The sequence below is a fragment of the Lutjanus erythropterus genome, chromosome 15, assembly GCF_056507025.1.
Source record: "Lutjanus erythropterus isolate fLutEry1 chromosome 15, fLutEry1.hap2, whole genome shotgun sequence".
In the NCBI taxonomy this organism is placed as follows: Eukaryota; Metazoa; Chordata; class Actinopteri; order Lutjaniformes; family Lutjanidae; genus Lutjanus; species Lutjanus erythropterus.
This window is the reverse complement of record NC_139331.1, coordinates 34,972,527-34,998,254: the sequence shown is the minus strand read 5'-3', so window position 1 is coordinate 34,998,254 and position 25,728 is coordinate 34,972,527. Positions and strand designations below refer to the sequence as shown.

General features: G+C 39.7%; 1 protein-coding gene across 1 annotated transcript in view; it reads right to left on the bottom strand.

Annotated features, from left to right (window-relative positions):
- Positions 1–1,749: 1,749 nt before the first annotated feature.
- The window catches only part of ift172 (intraflagellar transport 172), a 49,792-nt gene continuing 25,813 nt past the window's right edge, over positions 1,750–25,728 (bottom strand). The window contains exons 22-48 of the mRNA XM_084737348.1: positions 25,411–25,659; positions 23,546–23,624; positions 22,499–22,619; positions 21,824–21,968; positions 19,342–19,431; positions 19,065–19,162; positions 18,583–18,718; positions 17,250–17,366; positions 16,196–16,338; positions 15,866–15,959; positions 15,245–15,309; positions 14,282–14,462; positions 14,015–14,124; positions 11,178–11,307; positions 8,831–8,929; positions 8,552–8,661; positions 7,218–7,281; positions 6,780–6,866; positions 6,366–6,482; positions 5,554–5,664; positions 5,308–5,427; positions 5,063–5,158; positions 4,759–4,818; positions 4,196–4,294; positions 3,856–4,009; positions 2,852–2,943; positions 1,750–2,123 (exon numbers count right to left, since the gene is read on the bottom strand). Coding sequence (XP_084593474.1) covers positions 2,034–2,123; positions 2,852–2,943; positions 3,856–4,009; positions 4,196–4,294; positions 4,759–4,818; positions 5,063–5,158; positions 5,308–5,427; positions 5,554–5,664; positions 6,366–6,482; positions 6,780–6,866; positions 7,218–7,281; positions 8,552–8,661; positions 8,831–8,929; positions 11,178–11,307; positions 14,015–14,124; positions 14,282–14,462; positions 15,245–15,309; positions 15,866–15,959; positions 16,196–16,338; positions 17,250–17,366; positions 18,583–18,718; positions 19,065–19,162; positions 19,342–19,431; positions 21,824–21,968; positions 22,499–22,619; positions 23,546–23,624; positions 25,411–25,659 — 3,057 coding nt within the window. The 3' untranslated portion in view covers positions 1,750–2,033. The remainder of the gene's footprint in view (positions 2,124–2,851; positions 2,944–3,855; positions 4,010–4,195; positions 4,295–4,758; positions 4,819–5,062; positions 5,159–5,307; positions 5,428–5,553; positions 5,665–6,365; positions 6,483–6,779; positions 6,867–7,217; positions 7,282–8,551; positions 8,662–8,830; positions 8,930–11,177; positions 11,308–14,014; positions 14,125–14,281; positions 14,463–15,244; positions 15,310–15,865; positions 15,960–16,195; positions 16,339–17,249; positions 17,367–18,582; positions 18,719–19,064; positions 19,163–19,341; positions 19,432–21,823; positions 21,969–22,498; positions 22,620–23,545; positions 23,625–25,410; positions 25,660–25,728) is intronic.

The window sequence follows — 25,728 nt, the reverse complement described above, 5'->3', positions numbered from 1 at the left end:
GGATGTGGGTGTGTCACGTACAGACACAACCGCTTTCATTTATAATTTTAGGAAAATAATTGTACGTTTTATTAAAATGCTTACTGGCCTCCACATAAAAGAAACAGACCTAAAATCTCACTCACTCAATCACTTATCATGTGAACAAATATTACAAAGTGACACAACAAAACCGAAATGCTTGAAAACTATCTTTTATTTTAACTTTCTTAAACAAAATACATTTCATATCAAACTCACAATTAAGGCCTTGCCAAAGATAAACCGGCTTCTGAGACACACACAGAGAAAACTGTGCACATTAAATAGTTCCTCTAACTGTCAGTAGAGTCTCAGTCGAACCCATTAAAGTTTGTTTTTTATTTGGTGACACCATCCTGACAGACAGAAAGTCCTTCTGATGAGGTGAGAAAGAGGAGAGGAAAAGAAAAAGACAGACTGAGCGATGGGTGACACAGCAGAGGAGGAGGAGGAGGAGGAGGAGGAATGTGTTTCCATGCCGACGGCTCAGGATAAACTGACCAGTCAAAAATAAATTGTACGCACAGGAAGTCAGTGGGAGGTTTGTGAGTCCTGTCAGCCAGACGCTGGTGACGCCAAAAAAAAAAAAAAAATCATGTCTGACAATTTTCTGACAAAATCCAACAAAAGAACATAACAAGTAGCATCTGAAGCCTGACAGAGAACTGCTGTCCAAAAACTTTTAAAAAATAAACCAAATCCTCACTAATCTGCAGCTAAAAACAGTCCCAAACAAATGAACTATTTCCTCCTCTTTAAAGAACGTCTGATAGAAACTAAAGTGACCGGCTGTTAATCTTTGTACTGAATCAAACTATATATTTGTGAGCTTTTTTTTTTTAAAAAGATTTATGTCCTCGGCAGGAACCAATGAGCTTTGAGCAGAGTGTGACAGACTCAGGAAATCAGGAAGTATTATGAGATGAACTAACACACTGTTAGTTTTGGTCTTTTCACAGCATTTGTTAACAGTAACAGAAATATATAATATCAACAGTCTTATCCTGTAACAAAAGCACTTTAGAGTTTATGATATTCAGATATTTATAAAAGTTAACATTCAGGAGTGTCAACTGATTCAACATATTACCTTTCCTTCTAATTAGACCTATTTTAAAGAATATTTTTGCTTTGGTAAAGAGTTTCTGTTTCAGGAAAAATTCTACGTTTTTTTTGTTTTATACATATATTTTCTTTTCAAATTTTAAAGGAACAGTTTGACATTTTAGCAGATACACTTCTGTTGTTTTGAGGAGCGTTAGATGAGAAGATTGATATCACTTTCATGTCTGTTCAGGAGGGACGGACGATATTGGATTTTTGCAGATTGCAGAGAACATCAAGTCTTTCCTGTAAAGGAATTAACAGATTATTACGCCTATACTCTTATCATGACGCAGATGTGCAAGATGTGCACGTTCACTGGGCAAAATAAGAAAACTACTGCTGACTGTTTTTTTTTTTTAGTCATAAATTGGTCAGAATGATCAGGATGACGGCTCTTAAGATGGGAAATTAAAGTTGTAGGGCTGAAGGAGAGAGATTTGGCTCCTGACCGACGACGAGCGATCACTGACAGCAGATCTGATATCTGCTTCAGACACTTTAATAACCTCCACACTGCAGACATACTAATGTCACACATGCTTAATTAAAGCATCACCTTATTTCTAGTGTTTGTGCTAAGCTAAGCTAACTGTCTCCTGCTCCTGCTCCTCCTCCATTAAACTGTAAACTGCAACTATTTTTAGTCTGCAAATAATTAAATTTAAGTAAAATGAAGAGATTAAGTATTTTTGCACAGGATTATATACATGTACCTGGAAATGCAGAGAAGGCTTTGAAGCAGCATTTAGACCACCATAACAGTGAAAAGATGAATAAATAAATACATTTGGGGAAAAATAGTTGGTGGCTCGTCAAATTATTTTAAATGAGGGTTTAGTTTTTGGACACATGAAACAAACGACAGAGTGATGGAGAAGAGAAAGAGGTGAAAGGTCACGGAGAGATCAGTGGAAGGAGAATCCAGATGCTGGCAGACCTCCACACCACTGGCTGATGAACTGGAGGACGTCATGACACTCTGGACTGTGAGACGTCTGCAGGGGAACATGGACACGAACAACAACCAATCACAAAACAGATTCAACACACACTGTTAGTGCTGCATGCAGGGAGGTATAAAGGAGTGTGTGTGTGTGTGTGTGTGTGTGTGTGTGTGTGTGTGTGTGTGTGTGTGTGTGTGTGTGTAGATGTGATGCTGCGATTAGTCAACTGCTGATTCATATAAAATCAGTGTGTTTAAAGAGGTGATGAAACTCAGTGAAATGAGTTTGGCTTTTGTAAGTGAGACATTCGACAACTTCCCCCTGTGTATGTGTGTGTGTGTGTGTGTGTGTGTGTGTGTGTGTGTGTGTGTGTGTGTGTGTGTGTGTGTCTTTTGTCCTTTATGAATCAATAATCAGTCAGTTTAATGTGTGGAAAGGTCAATATGTGTGAGTGTGAGAGCCTTTACTAGAAGGAGAAATCTGTAATACAATCTGTAATAATAATATATTTTACTGTAATTTATCATAAAAAAGACCATGATATATCATCAGAGATAAAGGAAACATGTTAAGTTGAAATACTCCACAGTAAAAGTTCAATTCTGGACCAGAATAACTGCTTTTATTTGTCTGTTTCATGTTAATTACAGTTAAAATTAATGCCAAATGTTTGCTGAAGTGATTGTTTGTTTATGAGTAGTAAGAAATCATTAATAATATTGTAGAAGGAGTAAAAAAAACGGCTTGTCATGTCTCTGTCTCTGTCTGTCTGTTCTCACCTTTGTGGCCATGAGGAATTTGTTCCAGTCCTCCTTGTTGGCGGCTCTCCCCACGGACGAGAACTCGATCTTGTTCCTCAGCACGGGGTAACCTGCAGGCAGGAAGCCTCAGAGTGAGCAGGGTGACTCACACACAACGCCAGCAGACGACTGATGGTGTATGTTGATGCTGCAGAAGTTTTGCTTTACATCATTTATTCATTTCAAACTCAAATGACTAGACATGGACAATTGATTTTTTTCTTCTCAGAGGTGACTAAACACAACATTTTCAAAGTAAAAGCACATCCAGAAAAGGAGATAAAGATATAAAATATATGAAAATACAAACAAAAACTCCCTCTTAAGCTGCCAAACCCCCCTGCCCTACAACTCTATTTATTATTTATCGATTTATCTTTTATTTACACATAAATAAGATTGAATAAAATCCAAAGTCAGACATATAATGAAATATAATAATATAATGAAAAGAGTGTGACAGGGTAATTACATAGCCTTTTTTGCAGTTTTTTAAGTCATCAGTTGACCAAACTCTTGTAATGTGTCTGTAATTACCCTCTAACAAGGTCTTAAAAAATATTTCTAGTTTTTGTCTATTTTGATTTAACGTACAGCTCGTTACGTTTGATTAGGGTGAAGTTCTGTTTGTTAATAAAACATATTATTTCTAGTTTTTGTCTAATTTCATACAAATTACAGCGTTCAACAGTGGACTGGTGCTCAGGTTTGCTGTCAAACTGTCGTAAAGTGTTGTGAATAAGTATTAGATGTAAGTTATCCTGGTCATTCAAACAAAAATCATGAAAATCGCACACTGTTTGGTATGACGTCATTGTAAAGACTCGAGCCTGCAGAACAACGAGGACGAGGTTCTATTGAACAAGTTCATGTTCGGGATCGTGAAGTAAGTTCAAAATTCAAATTTGTGAATTATGAGCGTGAGCAGAACTTTGAGTGAACTCTTCTGTGTGTGTGTGAGTGTGTGTGTGTGTGTGTGTCACCTGTGAGTACACAGGGCAGAGAGCGAAGGCCAGTGTTGGCGGCCACCAGCGAGGCTTCGTACGAGTTCCTCTCGTCCCGCGGCAGGACCTGCTTCAATCGATTGTCCATGGACACCATCAGCACCCAGTCGCGGATCTGCTCCCGCTGGGCGTCCTGTAACACACACACACACACACACACACACACACACACACACACACACACACACACACACACACACACACACACACACACACAGAGAGCATCTGACATTTAGATGGTGAACTGGATTTTTTTCATCCTGACTGCAGCGCGTTCAGCGGGATGTTCAGGCGAGTGTTTGGTGCTTTGACGTCTTACAGTGACGCAGAGTTTGGTGGGAATTGGAACCTCGAAGGGAATGTCGGTGTCCAGGAAGTCAGAGTAGTCCAGAGTGTCAAAGGTCCCCTCGTCAACCGCCTGGAGACACAAATCATCAACCACCGTATGAACCAGTGTATTGATTACAAATATCTACAGTATATATTTGTACTTCTTTATTTATCTTTGGTTATTTCACTTTATTTCATAACATATGAATGGAAAGCGATGTAGCAGAAGTTTTATGGGATTACCCAAATGAACAGATGAGCTATAAATTCTGTTATGGCACTTTCATATTAAGTGTTACCTCTAAAATGAAAAAAACAAATAAAACATCATCAGAAATTAAAGCAGATTTCAGATCACTGAAATCTAAATGATCATATATTTCTAACCTGTTCATTAAAACTTAAACTTACACCAACTTTGGCTTTCTGTTTGCAAACAGAACAGAATCATTTCTCTCCATGAAAAACTAGGCGGTTTTTAAGAACAGTGTAAATTAGAGGCATTAATGTTTCATCATGTGGACTCGTACGGCTGAGCTGTGTTTTACTCACATCACACAGATCCAGGAAGTGATTGAGGAAGATGAAGGCCATTTCCTCCCAGCCAACAGCCTTTCAGGTTTAAAAAAAACAAAGAGAATTTGTAGTTAATCTGGTCCATTTACAAAAAAATAGCAGAAACAGTTTTACAAGTTTTAGTTTTCAAGCTTTTCCAAGTAAGAAGAAGATTTTTGGGTCCTGACCAGCTAAAAAAACTGCAGTCTGAAAGGAACATTTTGTGCCATCTGATAAAATAAACTCTGATCTAAAGAGGAAGAAGAACTGCTGCGTCCTCCTCTCTCATTGGTGGACCCACCCTACAGGCCAGACCGGCCTCGTAGAAAGCTTTGTCTACAGGAACGAGCTCAGTGTGACGCAGCAGAGACACCGACAGCTTGGCTGCTACGCTGATCTGAAAATACACAGCAGAGGAAGAAGAAGCTTTGATTGTAAAATTAGTAGTAAAAAAAAAAGTCAGCTGTCAACCTGTCACCCCCGGCAGTGGAGGGAAAAGTAGGTAAAAATAAATCTCTCTGCGACATGTCTGTGTGTTTCGTGTACCAGCTGCTCGACTCCTCTGGCGGCGGAGCGCGTGGCGTAGTAGTGAGCAACCAGCAGCATCTGTTCAAAGTCTTCATGAGCAGGAGAGTTGGCCTCCGCTGACCTGGACATGTTCTCACACTGAAATCATTAAAAAAAAAACATAAACACACAGTTGTGGAAGGAAAGTCACATCAAGGACCACATTTTCTTCTTTTCCATCTGCATTAGAAGGTGTTTTTCAGCTGAGATGCTGATGTGATTTACCAGCTGCTGCAGGAAACTGCGGAGGTCGGCCCACATCCGGTAAGACTCCGGTCCGTCAGTGTCGGGAAGGTTGATCATGTCCAGGAACAGGCGCTTGTAGATGTTAAAGTTCTGAGAATAAAAAAGGAGAAGCTTTGTTCTTGTATCATAAAATAAATATACAGAAACAAAACAAGACATCTGATATTTTGTGGATATCTGGCTTGACGACCAACAACTCACAATTTCCAGTTTTATGCGTCGTTTTTCTTACCATATTTCCTCAAATAGTGAGTAGAACCTGCATTTACCTCATCTGAAGAAAGTAACAGGCGTTTATTTGACTCAGGCTTGTATTAGAGACAGGCCTTTATTTCTAATTCCCTCTGTTTTATAAGTATAATTGATGATAATTAATTCAAACTCAATCCCGGCCATTATTTGAGACCGGGCTTTTATTTGAGGAAATACGGTGATATCATATCTTTCCAGAGCCCAAAATAACAAACTCAAGTTGCCTCTTTCCAACTAATGGTCCAAATCCAAATATATTTAATGTGCAATAATATATAAAACAGTAAAAAGCAGCAAATCAAAGTGAATACTCAGCTTTTATTTTTGGCTTTTACTTGAGACCCTGCTTTTATTTGAGGACTTTTTTTATGACCATAAGTGGCATTTAAGAAGGTAGGCTGACAGAAACTTTGTGAATCCAGATACTAAAAAATAAAGCTGATCTGGCAGCAAAATAGAAAGTATGAGACAGACCTTACACCTAATAATGGCTGGGAGCAGTTTTCCATGAATAAGGAGTTACAGTGTGTATACGGTACCTGAGGGTTAGGTGGCGCTCCGTGCTGGATGTAGAGCTGCAGCGCCTTAAGAGCCTCTTCCTCCTTGATGAGGTGAGTAGCGTACAGAGCAACATACTTCTGGAGGATCTTAAAGTTCTGAGAGAAAACAGCAGGGATCAATGAACAGCGATGACATGTGCAGACTGGTTTTATGACCAGAGCCCCTGAGTGTTTGATATTAACAGCGGTGGGACAAAAACAAACAACTATCACAGAAATGCCTATTTTTACTCAAGGAAACCTTAAAATACATGCAGTTTTAATTGTGCCTACTTGTTTATTTGCTGTATACATGTTTCAAACTGCTCTTTTTAACTAAATGTCTTCTTCGTAATTCAGTTTACACCTTTTATCAAATAACCACGAGAATATACCTGCTCGTGTTTTCAGTACCTGTTTAGAAGCTGTGTCCAGACATTTCTCCCACTGGCCTCTCTCTGCGTACATGTCCAGAGCTGCCATGACATCCACACCCACCAGCTGACCACACACACAGTCATAAAAAACAGCTTTTCAGTTTCATAAACAACAACATGACACATGAAATTAGATCATTTAAAGAATTTATGTAACCATTTTTGTAAAATAACATTTGTAAAGTAAAGTAAAGGTCCAGTTTAACTACATAGATGAAATAGGTGTCACAGTTTATTTTAGGGATATTTCACATTGGTTAATTTCCTGCGCAACACAATAATTTCTCATCTCTGATCTCTTTGCTTTTCAGAGAGTAAATTATGTCTCAAATCTGGCCAAAATTTACAGCATAAGATTGATAACATGGCATTATCTCCTCAAGAAAATGGTGACAGAGTGTGTAATTGTACGTACAGACTCCACTTTGCCCTGGTTCTTCAGGTGCTCTTTGTATTTCTGGTCCACGTAGTCCTCATACCTGCCAAAGATCAGAGTAATGACACAGAATAACCCCAATTATTCTGAACTGGAGACAATTATCTATGTTTTTATGAAGGTATAAGTATGTTTAAGTAAGGTATATGACATGAAAATACCCAGTACGTGTCTCCTCTTGAGAAAAGACTCTCTGAACAATCATTTTCTCTGGTACGACATGTTAAATAAACAAAATGTGAGGTGTTTAGAGAAGGAAAGACTCCTGCTGCCACTGCAAGGGAGCAGCCACATTGTTACTGCAGACAAACACGATCTCCAGCTCAGACACGCTTGCTGGAGGTTTAGACCAATCAGATTCACATCTTAGCTCCACCCAGCAAAGACATGAGAGAGAGATGCGAGGAAGAGACGCGAGGACGGAGGAGACGAAGTTGTGAAATGAAAAATCCTCGGTTCCTTTTAGCGTCTGTCTGTTTTATCTGTGGATCTCTGTGCATGACACTATAAAGAAAACTCACCACTGCAGGTATTTTCCCTGATTAGTCCATTAAAAGGTGTGTGACAGTGATCCCACAATAATAATCTCTGAGTCATGTACCAGACGCCTCCTTTTCATCCTGTCTCCACCTGTTTGTGACATTTTTCAGAACATGTGGCGATTTGCAGTCTAATGATACTAATAACACTTATAATCAGTTATTTCTTCGTGAGGTCTTTGTGACAGCGAAGGATATAAATATTCCATTAGAATCATTAAAGTGCTGCAGAAACTTCTGTCAGTCAGAATTTGATTTCCCTGTGTGTGTCCTGATGATGCAGGATGAAAGTCATTGAAACTGTCCAATCAACATCACTCCTCCTGATAAAAGACTTCTGCATAGGACACACCGGTGCATCCTTGCTCTGAGTTCCTCCTGAAGCCTCCTCCTCCAGGTGCATTTAAGAAATTGGAAGATCCTTCATCCTGGCAGAGGGGAAACGACTTTCACGTCAACGGAGGAGACAGGAAGTCGTTTCCCCTCCGAGGAGGCAGAATTCAACGTAATGAAAAGCATCCAGCCTCTCAGAGTCAATTGAGGAGTCGCCTCCGGCTCAGTCTCAGCTGAATTAGTGCTTTTACTGGTTGTATTTGAGACCTTTTATTGGCGAAAAAAAGTATGATATATGTACTGCTGCTAGTCGACCTGCAAACTACTTCTTGAGTAACTGATACAATAAATACAGCAGCCATGAATGCTCTAATTCCAAATGTATACAATATATTTAAGTGCTTATTTGTGTGTACTATATGTGAATGTGTGTGTTAAAACCTGGGCTCCAGCTCCTTGGCGACTCTCTTGGCTTTGTTCCACTCCTCACTCTCGATAAAGACATCGATCGCCTCTTTGTTGAGGTCCACGTTTAGGTAGAGCTCCGCAGCCTTAAAGGTGTGAGCACAAACACACCAGCAGAAATAAGTAAATTAAAAACACGTTTGATGTCCACAAAGAGCTGGAGATGACTCAACAGGTTAAAACCAGACAAATGTTTGAGCTGAGATCATGTGTGTGTGTGTGTGTGTGTGTGTGTGTGTGTGTGTGTTCACCCACAGCGTTGTAGTTCCTCAGCTGTGTGAGCCGCGGTCCGACCACCTGGATCACCTCGACCGCTCGATCTCCACCGAGGAACTTGATGGAAAGCTCTCCTGCCTAGAAACACACAAACAGAGACAAAAAAACACACACATCAGGATACACTAAAAAACATCAACCAGAGGAGTTTTATCTTCAAACAGGTATGAAGATTATATGATTTACTGTCTTGGATATTCGTATGTTATATTGATAAATCCGGTAGATTTGGTCGTTTTAAGGGCGTCCATCTGTGGGTGATTTAGGTCAGTGGTGGCGTGTTTTTCGACTAAGCGTGGGGTATAACACTGACAACTAATCAATTAATCAACTGAGGGAGAAATCTGTACTATATTCACTGTAATAATCATAAAACAACTACGATACACATCAGAGATCATGGAAACATTAAGTTAAAATACTTGTCTCTCTGACATCGACGCTACAGCTCTGATGTTCTATTCTTGTCTGGATTAACTGTTTTTGTTTGTTTCCCAGTAATCAGACTTCAAATTAATGCTGAATGTTCACCAAATGAGTCAGTGTCTGTTTATGAGTCATAAGAAATTATTAATAATCTTGTAGAGGCCATAGATGTTTATGACAGTTAAATCGAGCACAGGCAGGCACAAACAGGCAGCGACTTAAATCATCATCCAGAGTGTGTATTTTCAGAGCGGTGGACTTTTGTTTGGAGGACTCGTCCTGTGCTCCTGCAGGGCTCCTGCAGAGCTCCTGCAGCCTGTCTCTCTCTCTCTGCCATGTCTGGGGAGGAGAGGCCGGGGGGAACAACTCGCTCCAATCACAGATTGTACATCAAACAGGATTACAACTTGTTTAATATACAGTCTATGACTCCAACTCACTGTTTGGACCACAGTGCTTATTTCTGCACACACAGTGGATACATGTTGCTCCTTTAATTGATGCAGCTCTACTTATTTTGCCCGAAAAACTGAAATACTGCTCTGAGATGTCCAGTTTTGTCCTACCAACAGTCAAAAATCCAAACATTTTCAATTTTTGATTATTTGATTGTCAAAACTTTTGGAGATTTTCTGTTTACCCACTAAACTTTAATTAAAGCATCATCAGATTAAAATTCATGTTTGTGTCAAGCCTTTATTTGTTAATACTAAACTCACCCCTGAATACTGAATTGGTGTCAGGTTGACTATAATGACTGTTTTGAGGATTTTACTGGTGGTGTAGTAGACAAGAGTCAACACTTTCTATCAGGCTGTATCAAAAATCTGATGTATAAATTTATTTGTCGACAGACTGATTCTCAGAACGCCTTTATCAAGCTGCTGTCAAATCCTTGTTTTACTGTTGTACGATACCAATAACTGTCTTTAATGAAGTGACATTGTTTTATTTTAATTTTGTCTAATGGAGTCTGAAAATAATTCATGATTTAATTATCATAACTACTGAACAACAGCATGTTTGAGATGTTGTCGTTCGCTGTGGACAGGAGCAGAGGTTAAGTGATCGTCTCTGTACATCAACAGACTGTTTCTTTAAAAACCAGCAGCTGGAATCAAATCTAAAGTGCACATTCAGGCTTTCTACAGGAAGCCACGTATTGATTTTTTTTGACCCTACGACCTTTCCTCAAACGCCACCAGGAGACCGAACATTCAGAATACACTATCTGTCTTCCTTCTTCTCTCTCTGGTTAATCAAACTCCCAAAAGGAAAAAGAAACTATTGATCCGTGAAACCCTGTGACCTTTCTCTTTCAGCGACACCATCAGACCAACCATTCAAAATTCTAATCATCTGATCTCCATACCACTTCGATCAATAACACACAATATTTGCTGCGTGACCCCGGAACGAAATCTATTGATGCTTCTAACACTTTGACCTTTAACCTAAAGGAAAATGTTGGCCACTATTATAAACTGATTCTATTGTCCATCCACTACGATGTTGATTGTGAAAGCAGCTAATCGGTATAATTTTATGTTTCTGTGCTCTGTGCTGGACACAGTTTTTATGTTTTTTGTGCCAAGTCTGCAGTGAACTATTTTGTTTATTGGATGAAGGAACAAAAAAATCTAATTATAGAGGATAAGTTCAGATTAGATGTAGCACAACCACCTGTCACAGCACATTAACTCTTAAAGTAGATGACTGAAATTATCTGCTAATTCACAAGGACAAAACCATAGTAACTTTCTGTAGCATAAATGTTTTTAATCTTACAGTGAAATATCTAACGACCCTTCAGATTTACCCCGACCCACAGGTTGAGCACCACTGTCCCTGGGGGAACTGTATTTGTGCTGACTAGACCGACTGTAAAAGCATCCCTTACCTTCATCCAGCACTTCTCCATCAGGGCGGCGTTGGAGTCGTCCTTCACCTTCAGGTAACACTCCACGGCCCGCGAGTATTCACCTGACTGCTCCCACTCCCTGGCCTGTTCCAAAAGACCCTCCACACCCCTGAACCACCCAACACACACACACACACACACACACACACACACACACACACGCACACGCACACACGAGAGTCACATCAGGGGACATGAACTAATTTATTAAACTCTGGAAAAGACTAAATAAAAGACAGTGGAAGAAATTCAGCAAATTTATGGTTTAAAATGTGTAAATTGTTTTACTGATGAGAGGGAAAAACAAGCCTGTTAATTCAACCTAAATAAACTTATTTTATCTCATTTATGACATAAACTAAAATGTCTAATATTGTTTTCCTGATGAGAAGAAATAAAAACAATGAGATGACCTTTTCTTTTTTTACTAGATGATTAAAATAATCGTTAGTTTATATATAACTTGATGCAGAAAAGGCAGAAAAACAGTCAGGAAGGTTCATTTATGCACAATTTATCCTCTTCCTAAGACTTATTGATAAGGTGGCCTATTGTGAACTGGTTTGCGATGGTTTGTCATTTTTAAAAAGTTTGTGAAACACTGCTTTAGACGACTGTTTGCAGCTATAAGGTTACAAAAACTGTTTTCTCTATTAGTCACTTTGACACAAAAACATGGGAAATCAGGTACAGGATGAAAAATAGCGAAGTCACCCTTTAAGAGTCAGGAGTTCAAATCGAAGTGCATCTATTAGCAAACTAAAATCCAATCATGGTCTGCAGATGCAGAAGAAATGGGACGGCTTCTTGTGCTCGTCTGGAGCCCGAGCTGTAAACTCTGCAGGAATAATTTGATGTTTTTTTTTCACTTCCTCGTACGTTTCCATTGGTAACTTTTGATGTTTTCTCCCACAAGTCATTAAAGAGGGAGAAGCGATGGGAGGAGGATGAGGGCTGTGTGCTGCTGGTCGGCTGGCTAACTAACGAGCTACTCCTTGTCGGTAGTTTCAATTTGGGAAAACACATGAGCTGCGTTTTAATAAAGCATCAAACTGACTCTTTGTGCATAGATTATACTGGCGGGTGAACAGGGAGAGCCTGTAAAGTGTTCGGTGTGGGTTTGTGGCTTCCCTCTGGCCTTTTAATGGGGTTCCTTAATAACATAAAAGGTCAAGAGAATCTAATAGAAAACACTCAAAATAATGTCCCACAAATACCAAACCTCTGATCTTTTATTATGAGTCAAGCTGACGAGGCTTTTGACTTCTGCTGCTGTTGTAACTACAACAAGATTCAGTGGCTGTTTTTGTTATTATTCAAGCAGGAAGACGTCACAGATTTCCTACAGTTTTTACTGTGTAACATGGAGAACTGTATGCGTTGTTTTTTCACTGTACATGTTGTACAACTATTAAATGATCAGTTCCCATCAAGACCTGACCACCAGTCTCTCCCTCCTCTGCTTGTGATGCTTCCATACAGCTATGTTCTCTCCTGGCTACTTCGTCACAGCTGTTATCTCATTGGTGGTGCTTTGAAAGGTCAGTGCCAAACGAGGTCAAAGTTCCAATAACATGAACGCCAAGGGTGCCGCTTAGTCAGGCGCCACCACTTTCTCCAAAGGAAAACAACGAGACGGCAAGGTTTTACTGCTGATCATGTGTGGGGGCGCTAACGGTGTAGGAAGATAAGCAATGCTGTGGACAGGGTCAGCAGCAAAACGTATTTTAGACACCTCCGGGCCCATCGAAAAAGAAAAAAGCTTTAAAAAAAGCTTTACCTTGCTACCAGACAGCCTTCTCTGACAAGTAACTGCAGTTATATAAATGGCTGATTCCACTTTGCACAGCATGTCAGCGTCACAGTTTTGATCTGTCCTCCACATGTCTGCAGCCCCCATCAGCAGCGTGTCAGAGGTATTTTAGCAGCGGAGCGTTCTGCCCACCTGATTTTGTTTACTTGCTCAGATTTTGTTGATTTGGTTCTCTTTTCTTGCTCTTTGTGCTTCAACCATGGATAAGGACACTATGTGGTTAAATAGTTTCTCCTCTGTCTGTGTTTATGATCATGAGTCTGCATTATTTTGAAAACTCTGAAACTGTGTGTTAATTGATACAGTGGACATATCTGTCTTCAAAGCGAATCGGAGCGGACTTGGATGCCCTGAGACACTGTGGGTGGAATCACAAGCATAGTGATGAATGTTAGTGATCAGCTCCAGCTGTCATAGCCTGGTCATAATGCGACGGAGCTGTGTCTGGTGGAATTTAGCCATAAGCCAAATATTACTCTCTCTAAAGCCACCACACTCCTTTTGCAAAAACAGTAATTTTACCTCACTGTACATGGGAGAGGATGTGAGTTATTTGTCTATTGCTGCCTTGATTGGTTAGTTTCTTTGTGTTATTGTGTGACTTCTGTGAATTTGATCTAACCCTTTAAAACACCAAAGTCACAAAATAACACAAACAAACTAAGGCAGCGGCAGACCAGCAACTCCCGTGTTCTGTGAGGTAAAATGAAAAGACAGATATGTGGCATGAATATTGATAATTTCCCATCAGAAAAGTCTGTCTGACAGCAAGGTAAAGCAGTGAAATATTCTAAATATAGCATACATTTAAACTGATATTGATCTTTTTAGGTGGGCTATTTTTTGGTACATTGCTTATCTTCCTGTACAGGTACTCCTGCTTCAAACTGGGTGCCTGATGACCACAATCAACACCACCTCAAATAATATGAACTATCCCTTTAAGGCTCTCTGGACTATTGATGGACACTGATTTCTTATATTTGATTTATCAAAATCTCACCGGGTTCCTTTCTTGGAGGTCTCCCTCTCGTACTCCTCTTGGAGCAAGGAGAGCTTGTTGGGGAGATACTCCTTACAGATACGCATGGCATCACTCCACATGTCTGCATCCTGTCAAACATAAACAAACAAACAAACAAACAAAAAATTAAAAAAGTTTCAGTTAAGCAAGTAAACTTTGAGTAAAGTAAAGAAATTCCATTTGTTCAGAATATTCTGAAACTCTTTCCTTGTTTTTGTCTGAAGCCAGTTTGGCTCTCATAGTTACCTTGTAATATTTAACAGCGAGTTCGGGTCTCTGGGCTCGGAGAAAGAAGGCTTCAGCCTTCTGGAAATCTTTCTGCTCAAAGCAGAACTTGGCCTGACCAAGCAGGACCTCAGACACACTCTCTGGATCGTGGCTCTCAGCCACCTGCTGCGCACTGGCCCAGTCCTTGTTGTGGACATACCTGGAGCACAAACAAACACACACACACGCACGCACACACACACACACACACACACACACACACACACACACACACACACACACACACACACACACACACACACACACACACGCACGCACACTCAGCATTTACTTGAGTAAAAGTACTGACACCACACTAAAAATATTGTCAAACTGCATTTACACTTCAGCACTTCAGTAAAAATATGTAAGTATAATCAGGAAAATGTACTTAAAGTATTCAAAGTAAAAGTAAGTATACTGAGTAGAAGTATTTTAAGCATTCAGTGCAAAAAAAAAACTCTGTTACTTTTAACATTATATCATTAGATCATTATTATTCCTCATACATTAATAAGAAAGCAGCATTTTACTGTTGTGCTTAGTTCAGAATTCATATAAGGCTGCAACTCATTTGGTTTGGTTTAAAAAACTTCAGAAAACAGTGAGAAATGCTCATCAAAAATAAAAGCCAAAAGTACTGGACAAACTAAAAATAAATACATTCTTTTTAGATGGTAATGAGGAAAAAGTTTTTAAAAAAATCCTCAAATAGGAGAATCTGGAAGCATGAGATATCAAGTAACTAAAACTGTCAAACATTTGTGGTGAAGTGAAAATTGCTCAAGTAACATAACTGGAAAATTGATAATTCAAGTACTTCAAATCTGTATTTAAGTAGTTGAGTAAATGTATGAAGGATTCAGGCTTTTAAAAACTCCTGATTGGCTGACAGTGACACTGTGTTAACACGGGCAGCACATCATCATCTCCAGCACTCACATGGACACGGCTTCTTTGGGTTTTCCTGCTTTGATGAACTCGACCTCAGCCTCTGGAAACTTTCCCTGGAGGATGAAACAGAGACAGAATATCAGGATCAGAACTATCTACTGTCCTTGACTCTAAATTATTCTCAGTGATGGGGGGGAATTCAGTGCAACATCATTTATAACTATGATCAAATCTGCAGGTCTGACAACAAGAAAAGTATGTTGGGCGGTTGGAAAGTCTGAAGAAAACGCATCCTGTTGAGTTTACATTCAGATAGGAGCTGGCTGTCACATTTAATGATGTAAACCAATGAACATAAAATTCATACTTTTCATAAGCTTCCGCTTATTCTAACATTTTGACCATAATTTGATAAATGTTAGGAATCATGGACAGAACGATCAAGATAAGACTGTAAAAAAGTTATTAAACTAATTATGTGCTTACAAAACTAACTAACTAAAATAAAATAAATATAAACATAAAATATATAGGAAATGTCTTCAAGCATGAGGCGGCATTATTGGGGCTGAGTGCTTCTACTAAATGAAAAATACTAAACTGTAATAATTCTGTTGGACACCCAGTGGTTTTGGTAAATGATGGACAGCAGACAGGTGACAGATTTACCTCGTCCTCCAGGTACATGGCGTGTTTGAGGTGGATCTCAGGAATCTTTTCCTTACAGGCGAGACGAGCCAACTCAAAGGCAAAGTCAAATGAGCTGCAGAGTAAATAAAGAGCAAGAAGTCAAGTCAGGTTTAACAAAACTGTATGATCACTGACTTTGGGATGAATATTCATTTGATTGTGACTCAAAAACTTTTAAGATGCAAACAGTAGAACTAATAAAACCTCCAGATGAGAGGTAAAATGTCTTCTTCTAAACAGGTCATATTTCACTCAAAGTGTATGTCACTCAGTGTGTAAGTTTGGTGTGTGTGCTGCGGTGCAGCTCACCAGTTATGTGCCGCGGAGTCGATGGCGTACTCCAGGAGGCCGAACTTGTTGAGCAGCTTGACGGCTGCCTCTCCTCCCAGGCTCCTCGCCCACAGGTAGGCCACCTGCTTCTGGGCACCGGCTCCTCCGTGGCTTTTAGCCACCTGACACACACACACAGACGCACACACGTACAAATATATGTGTGAATATAAATATATCTCTATAGGAGTCCTGCAGCAGTAATTTTCCCTCACCACAGATAATCCCAGAGAAAAACATTTGATAGAAGCCATAAAGCTGCTCTGAGCTCCCGACACAACAGCAGCAATAAACACCGTCAACAGGGAAACACACTTGTAACGATGCTGCGCCCGTGAAGACGAATCTCTCTGCAAACTGTCACAATACATTTAGCATTTATGAGCAGCATTTAAATGTTTAGTCATGGAGTACGTAGTTTTTCAGCCATGAGAACATTTTTATGTGTTTATTATTGTATAGTATTTCTGAGACATTTTTTATATTATTACAACTGTTTTACCAAACTGTCAATGATCTGCTTATACACAGTGGTAGAAAGTAACTAAGTACATTTACTTGAGTGGTTCTATTTTATGGTACTTTATGTTTCGACTGCATTGCTGCAGAGTCTGTCCACTCGAAAGATCACCTGGACGTACTTAACCTAATAACTCACATTTCAAAAAGTTAACCGTTTTAAATATTTTTAACATTTTAATATTTTTGAATAAATGAACCTTTTAAGGAGCATAAAGTAACACAGGAGATAATAAACATGTATATTTACGTACAGCTGCATTATTATGTGTTATAAACCATTTATTAATACAGACTGCTTATTAATGCTAACAGGAAGAGTTACAAGTTAAATACATGTAGACTTTTTTCTCATTTATTTGTAATATTAAGTCCAGGGGTCTCCAAGGCTTTAAAGCTTTAAAATATACAATTATAGTTCAGAAATTAGAAATACAAGACTCTATATTAACATCTGGTTATTTAAAGGGATTAACAGCCAACAAGCCATCAAAATAAACGTGACAGTATCTACCCTGTGAGCCTCCTCCCACATGTCTTTGACTCTGTACATGTGGATGGCAGCTTTCCACTCTTGAGCCTCCATGAAGTGGTACTCTGCCTCTGAGAACCTGGACTCAGCCTCCAGCTCCTGCAAGAAACGTTTACATCGCACACATCAGCATGACACACAGTAAGAGGAACAGCATGATCTCACAAAGCAGCATCACCCAGCGTTGATTATCTCTGTAGAAAACTGCAGATTTATGTCCATGAATTACAGTTAAAATTATAATTCATGTCTCTTCAGCATTTCTTTGTCTCAGTTTGTGACACAGAAAAAAAAAGGAAAACTGCTGACAAAAGCAAGTAAAAACACTTAATCATGAAACTCTTAATTTCTTATAAATCTTCTTTGCTGTAACTATCAGGAGCTTTGAGACTTAAAGGGACAGTTCAGATTTTTGAAGTGGGACTGTATGAGGCAGCTGTCCACAGTCAGTGTGTTGTCTACAGTAGATGACAGTCAACATGGCTGCAGTTTGGAGAAGCAGAGAGGAGTCCTGGTGAAGGAAGCAAACTAATGTACCGCTGTAAGACACAGTGTCTGCCTGCTCCAAACACTCAGGACTGGTCAAACGTAGATAATGTATTTCACTATATATGTTGTACTGTTTACATGTACATAAAAGTTGAAAAAGAAATCAATAAAATAAAATCAAAAAATACTGACAGAGAAAGCTAAGTTCTCCTGCTGCAAAAGTTGTTCTTCCTGCATCCAGTGATGTCACAATGATGTAATTGGTGTTAGGGAAGAAATACAGGCAATTTCAGCTTGGATTTCTAGTCTCCTCCTTTGGGTAGCCAGGGGAATGTCTGGATGAGTTTTTCTGTCACCTAACGTGAAGTTTTGGTCAGGCTTCTACAGGGGTCAGGGGGCACTGCCAACACGGCTCAGCGACCAGGACAACTCAGCTATCTCGGTCAATGTTAGCATATAGTGAGTTATTTATTCAAAAGACTACATTTACCATCAACACTGACAGGACATCCACATGAAACATGGTGATTTTTCCCTTTAAATCATCCTATTTCTTAGACTGTGGTGAAAAATATCAAGTTTGCTGCTCCTAACAATCCCTACTGCAGCATCTGTGTCAACTGAAATGAGACCACAGGACGGATCGTTATTAGTTATTGATAGATTACAAAGACAAACCAAAACAACTTCACCTCCCAATTATAAATCAGCTTTTACAAACATCGTTTCAGGTTGATTTATTGTAGAATTTTTGTGACATGATTGGTGTTAAACCTCCATCATCCTCCTGTTCCTGCTGCAGTCTGTATCACAGTGTGCTGTTTACCTTCGCCAGGTGCAGGTGAGTCTCTGTCAGCAAGTCCGGGTGATGTTTGGCCACCAGGCGAATAACGTCATCAAACATCCGGTTCTTCTTGTACATGGTTATGGCGAGGTCAGGCTGCTTCACTGTGGCAAACAGCCTACACACACACACACACACACAGGCAGGCAGCCATTAGTACTGAACTGTGTGTTTTGTTTTTTTAATGTTCGCTTGTCAAAAAAGTAAAGAGAAGCGGCTTAAAAAGACTTAGTAAATCAGTCTAGACATAATAGAAAGAAAATGAAAAGACAGCCGAGTCAGAAAACGGTGTCTGAAATTACCGCCTGTCAACAGTGGAATACTGTTTTTATTATTTTTCTTGCTGTAATTGAGGTGCGAAATAACTTCAAACATCGTCATGTTGGTTCGCCTCGCTCCATTCTCCATGCTTGCAGCAGCCAGTGAGGCGACAAATTGCTATAAATAAAGTGATCTCCATTTACCTCTCAGCCTCCTTGAATTTGCCGTCTCTCTCCAGCTCCTGAGCTCGGCTGAGGTACAGAGCCATAACCTCCTCCTCTGTCATACACTTCACCGCCAACTGCAAACAAAATAAATGGTGGTTAAATGTGTTCTTCCGCTTTGACAGGATTAGGAAAAGGGAAAGGTACATTTTAGCTTTCAGGTCATCAAATCTTATATTAGTTTAAAGTTTAATTTGCCACAAAAATGCATATTGGTGTGTCTTTATTTGACGTACTTGTTTGTGTCCATACTAACCTTATGAGCGTCCTCCCAGCGTCCTGCTGTAGTGTACATGTCTATAGCATCCTTCATGTGACCTCCTTTCACAAACAGCTGCTCTGCCACCTGCAGCCCAACACACAAAATACACTCAGAAAATATAAAATACAATCTGAATATCATAAGAGCTTATGTTTGATATTATTTTGGAATACACACTTGAAAATAAAAGACTGAAGGGATAGTTTCTTTAAATCGTATTGTATGAGGCACACCTTCAGTTTGATGACGCAGCAAGAGTATGGCTGCAACTAATGATTATTTTCATTAATCATTTTAGCTGGCAGTTAATTTAATAATGATTAATTGTCGCAGCTCTAAACGAGAGTACCGGTGTAGGAAGCAGAAGAATGCACTGCTGTGGACAGGGTCAGCAACAAAACTTATTTTTTGACATCTACAGCTGCCATTATATAAGCCAAATACCGCTTTCTCCAACCAAAACAGTAATTTTACTTCACAGACCTAATACAGACCTATCCCTTAATATATTAAAATGCTATTCATACAGGTGCAAAGAGGACACAGAAAACACTAATAAAACAAAATTAGGAACAGCTGCCTGCACTAATAATGACATAAAGAGTGGTGTGATTTGCGGTTAGTGTGTGTAGCTGTTATTGGAAGAATTTAGGAGAAATGGAAACATCTGCCACTTCAATGTGAACAGAGTTTTTCTACATAAAGGCAAAAAGTCATATTCAGTTCAACCTGTATGAACACCGGCATCAATGCAGCGAATGTATGTGCTGGTTGTTCATCCACTCTGATTAAAAAATGTTTAGTCACTGTTTTTTTTTTTCCTGATAATTTTTATATTGCAATCACAGGTGTGGGCTTCCTTCATTGTTTGAGTTTGCAATGAATTATACTTTTCCTGCAACTTCCACAAGTTGGAAAGCAAAGAGCTTGTTATCTTAATTACTTTCTGTGAATATGCCCGTAGAGCAAACAGACTGAAATGGCCTGCTATTTTCAGAGGCTGGCAGTCTGTGGAGGCTGTTTGGCTCAGCTGAGCTCATCAGAATAAGCAGAGCACGCTGCGCTTCACCATCATCATCATCTCTCTTCCTCCTCTGTTTTCTTTGTGTTTATACCAGATTTCTCTTTCTCTTCTTCTTTTCAACCGTCCTGTATTCCTGGTATTTTTAGGCAACTATTGTTACAACCATCCAACTTGTCATTATTGCCAAAGCACCCTCGAGCAAACACAGCCCACACGGCTCCATGGAGACTGAACTAAAGTTTGTGTATGTGTGGTTTATGGCTGACTGTATATATCCCAGAGCGATGTGCAGAAATTAATTGCCGGTGGCAATATGTCACTTTATCCCTCTGGCTGCCTCCATCTCACTGTCCGGTGTGGTGTTCAGGGAGCAAAACTAACCTCGGGTGCTCACCTAACCACCAACCAAATATACCAACACTTAGGCTGGAATATAAGTATTTCTATGAGTCATGAATAACAGAGGGTTTATTAAAGGTCCCTTTAGCTAAAAGGGGAGAGAAAATTGGACTAATGTTTGTCAGAAGGCCAGAAACATGACTCCAAATGAATGTTAATGTTGCTTTGTGTCTGCTGGATGTGTAAATAGTTCACCTTTTGTAAGTAGCGGTAACCTAATATGGACCTTCCGTATAAGTGCAGTTCAACTCAAGATTAAAAGTTAAAAATTTTCCTCCTACTTGTAGTGCTATTTATTCATTTTGACAAGATAGCACTCAGCCTGTGGTTCTCAAAAAATATGTTTGAAAAACTCAACAGCAACCTGGTGACCTGGTTACTCCAGATAATACACAGACCTTGTTGTTAGCAGTTTCATGTAGGAACTACTTTTTTCCTACCATCCACCATCCGTATCACTGTGCAGAAGGAATTGTGCATCTACTCCTGGAGTCCAAGGTTTGGCATGTCCCAATTCCACACCACATGCTAAATCTATACAGTACGTATTTCACAGTAACTGCCATAATTAATTGTTGTATCAATGAGTATACAAAAACATAAATATATTTTGATTTTATACTAAGAAAATGATACAATACCTGTGATCCTGGACATCAATCATATCGTTCCTTACAATAAAGCTTCCTACGATTCCCAGGCTGTCTCACCACCACCCACAATTTATTTTTTAAAATTTCCAGCTGTGAGCAGCTTCCTTTCTGCATCATTGTGGGAAAATAATGTCCATAAAAAAATAATATTTTCATAAACTGAGAGCATTTACTCGGGCTGCACAAAATGGTACCAAACAAAGATATGTTCTTTTATCTGGAGAACAGGATCTGTAGGCCGGAGCATCTCTGCAGCTCTACAGTACTTCATTATACAAATTATACTACTGTGACACATTTTACCTCATTAAAGCATTGCAGCTTTTGCATTTGGGTATTACACTTGGCCACATTGATAATATTTTGTGCATCCCTCCACACCTCGTCCCTGCTCTCTCACCTCATAGTCCTGCATGGAGGAGTAGTACTGAGCGATCTTCACGTAGTATTTCCCCGCTGATGAATCCTCCTGTAACTCCAGGATGTGGACGGCTTTCTTCCACTGACGAGCAGCGATGGCCGCCTCGATGGCTTTCAGTGAGCAGCTGAGAGGGAAGCAGATGAGGGCAACAGACTAATTTCAGTATATTTATGTGTGAGGGTCGTGTGTATCCATAAAACGTCATGAAATAAGCATCAACTCTGAGTTTGGTTGACAGTAGCAGAGAAAAAGAGAGACAGTCAAATGTAAAGTAAATTAACTTTGGTTAGGATTTAAGTAAAAACAAATAATTTAGATTTTTAATTGAAACTTTACTGGCAGTGGAAATAGTCAGTGGGAGTAGTGTTTTTAAAACCTTTATTTCTGTGGAGAGTTTTAGCCTCCCACAATCAAAATTTAGTTTCAGATGGTTTGTCAAACTGGAAAGAATGAAAACCTGGGCGCTCTTTATTTGGTATTTTGGGGTATTATTGTTTAAAGATATCTCTTCTCGTTTCTCTGTTATGATCCTGGTGATGATTTAAAGAACTTCTGGCCATCTCTGTTGGATTGTTTTTTTTTTTTTTTTTATGTCATCTTCCCTCCTCTCCATCTGCCCAAACCTTTGTCTCTTGACTCCTCTGCTCCACATACCCTGCTTCAATGAAGTGGTTGATGGCGGCGTCCATCTGTTTCTGCTGGACGAGGTAGTCTCCCCAGGCCTCCTCCAGTTTCACCACCTCGGCAGGGAAGGCAACTCGAGCCAGCTCCACCGCTACAGAGAGCAGTAAGGACAAACTTTATAGAACCTACTGTATACCTACACTTAACTCAACAACATACATCCACCCGCTGTCCAGCATCTCGTCACATGACTGAGATCAGTTGAACCTTTTGTTCTTGTGATATGAACATCAGCATGATGAGATGCAGGCAGGTATAATGTTGACCATGATCACCATCTTAGTTTAGCATGTTAGCATGCTAGCATTCACTATAAGCAATACCACAAAGTACAGCTGAGGCTAAAAGGGAATGTCTTTGCCACAAATAAAGAATTGGGCACGGTCACATGTGCATATTAATATTGGCAAATATTCACCTCTCATTTAAACTTAAATCTCACTGTCTGTGACCAAAGGGGCAATTGTTTCTGTGTCTAACCAGCTGATATTGTACGATATCGTCCATGAAAACAGTCGCAGAAGAGAGGTACTGCCTGGGTGAGCAACCACAACTGCTTAAACTGCAGGCCAGCTGACTGATTCCCATGTGCAGGACTCTCAGCACTGCCCACATTCAGCACGACAGGGTATGAATGTTGCCTCTGCAGACAACGGGTCATTCGCCCGGATTCACTCGTGTGTATGTGCCCTCAGACTAATTTGAATTTTTGACCTAATGGCGGTGCTAGATCAAAAGTCAGATGATCCCTAAAGTAATGTGTGTCAAATTTTATGTCAGTCCATCCAACAGTTCACTCAAAACCAGAAATGTCAACCTCACGGTGACGCTGGAAGAAAAATCACAGAATCACCAAAGTGGATGTACATACTAAATTTTGAGTCAATTCATCCACTAGATGTTGAGATATTTCATCCTGGACTAAAGTGGTGGACTGACTGACATTTCCTTATTTACAATAGAGATGAATCGTTTTCATTACGTGTGATTGATTCCATCTACATGTGACTGATTTACCTTTCCTGTAGGCACCTCCTTTACAGTAGCACTCCAGAGCTCTCTGGTTGTTTCTGATGGTCTCGTACAGATCTCCTGCCTGTTCAGAGGACGCACAGAATATCAATTTATTAAGACAAATCTACACATTAGGAAAATCCTGCGTGTCGAGTCAGTGTTGTTAGAAACATAAACTATATGGTGTGCTTTTGGTCTGTGGCTGTTTTTCAAGGTTTTGGTCCTGACCGTTAGTTTCAATGAAGGGAAATTTGAATGCTGTAGTGAAGGTCTGGGCAATAAAACACTAGTAATGGGTAGCAGCAATCGACTCTTCAGCAATCGCAACAAGAAAGCTGTTTAAAAAATTAAATACAAAAATGTTCAATGGTTTCACCTAAATGCAATAAATGCAAACAAACTGAAAACATTTTATCCTGATAATTTTTTCAGCTATTATAGCATACAACTATATTTTTAACAACAGTATTCATCTTCAACTCCACAACAATGATGTCTAAAGAAATTATTTTCCTTTTCTGGTGTGGAAGAACTTGACTGGCCTGCACAGAGCTCTGACCTCACTGCTAACTGCTGACTGTGAGCCAGAGTTCATCACTCTACATCAGTTATGGGCCTCAATAAAGCTCTTGTTGCTGAACTGGAACAAAATCTGGTAGAAAACCTTCCTAGAAGAGTGGAGGCTGTTACTGTGGCAGACTAATACCCATAGTGTTGGACAGAGATGATCAAGTATCATGTCTTGATGTCATGTCTGGCAGTCCACATACTTTTGGTCACTTTAGGTTTATTTAGATAACATGTAGTCTTATTTATTGTTTTTAAAACGTATTGTATAATGTATTTGGGTGAAAAACACATCTTATAAGGTGTCTATATACTTTTGGTCACAGTGTTTTTTATCAAGATAACGTGACTTTTTTACAGTATACTGTTCTCAGAACCATTTGGATAAAGATGTAGAGTGTCCATATACTTTTGGCCATTAGTTAAAGCTATCAGGAACTTAGCTGAAGCTTTGAACATAGTTAGAAGTTAAACTGTAAGTCATTCTTTGATTGACAAATAATCTCCCTATAAGCGCAATCTGTATCGGATATCTGAGCAAAGAAATACTTTTTCCTAGGCAGAGTAATCTGCCAAAACCTGTAGTGTCCATTACAGGACATCTATTCTGATTTTTCCCCATTATGTATCTGTGACTCGTCTCCATCCTCATTTCAACTTCTCAAACTCTTTCATCCTTTAACTCATTATTCTCGTCCTAAAAAACTCCCAGCTTCATTAAAATAAGTTTCAGTGAAAAGTTTTCCTGTCCGGTGATTTAAATGTTAATTCAGTGTCTTTTCTAAACTCTCAACAACAAAATGCACAACAAATGATCTTTGCAAGACCCACAAAATATACTGAATGTCATCAGGACATAATGATTACCAGAAGTTAAAATCCAGTCAAAATGCCAGCATTATATCATCCCTGAAAACACCTGAACACAAAGTTTGTTCTGAGGTTTCATTCTCTGTTTCCAGGCCTGTTTCCCACCTGTTACATAAACACAGATGGCTGCAGGAGAAGAATTGAGTTCTCAGACAAACAGCTACAGAAAGAGACACAGAGAAATAACAGCCAGATGGAGCGAGACAGAGAGTAAAACTCAATAAACAAAGAAAAATGTTGTTCCTCTGTTGATATCTCGCCTCTCCTGGCAGCTGTTAGGGGAAGAGAGGAAGATGAGGTGTCTGAAATGAAGACAAAAGGAGGCACAGAGGCGCAGATTTACCAGCACAGGTTACCGGTACCATCTGTAATCAATTCTACAACAAACAAGGGTCCAAAGAATTCACCATAAAGACAGAGAGTCCACTTACTCTCTCATAAAACTCTCCCTTGATGAGACTGGCAGCGATGCGGCTGACAGTGTCACTGTTGTTGGCGATCTCCGGCCGGCTGATGGCCAGTCGGGCGGCTTTAGCTGGCAGTCCGGCCTTCAGGTAGAGGTTGATGGCGCCCTGGAAGTCTCCCTCGCTCTCCCTCACCTCACCAGCCTTCTCATCCTGACCCGTCTCCGTCAGCCACTGGTAATAGTTCCTACGCAGGGTGTCCAGTTTAGGGTGGCCCTGAGGTCATTCATGGGTGGAGAGTGAGGTTGTTAGACGTAAATTCAAATCTAGTAGATTTTGTTGATT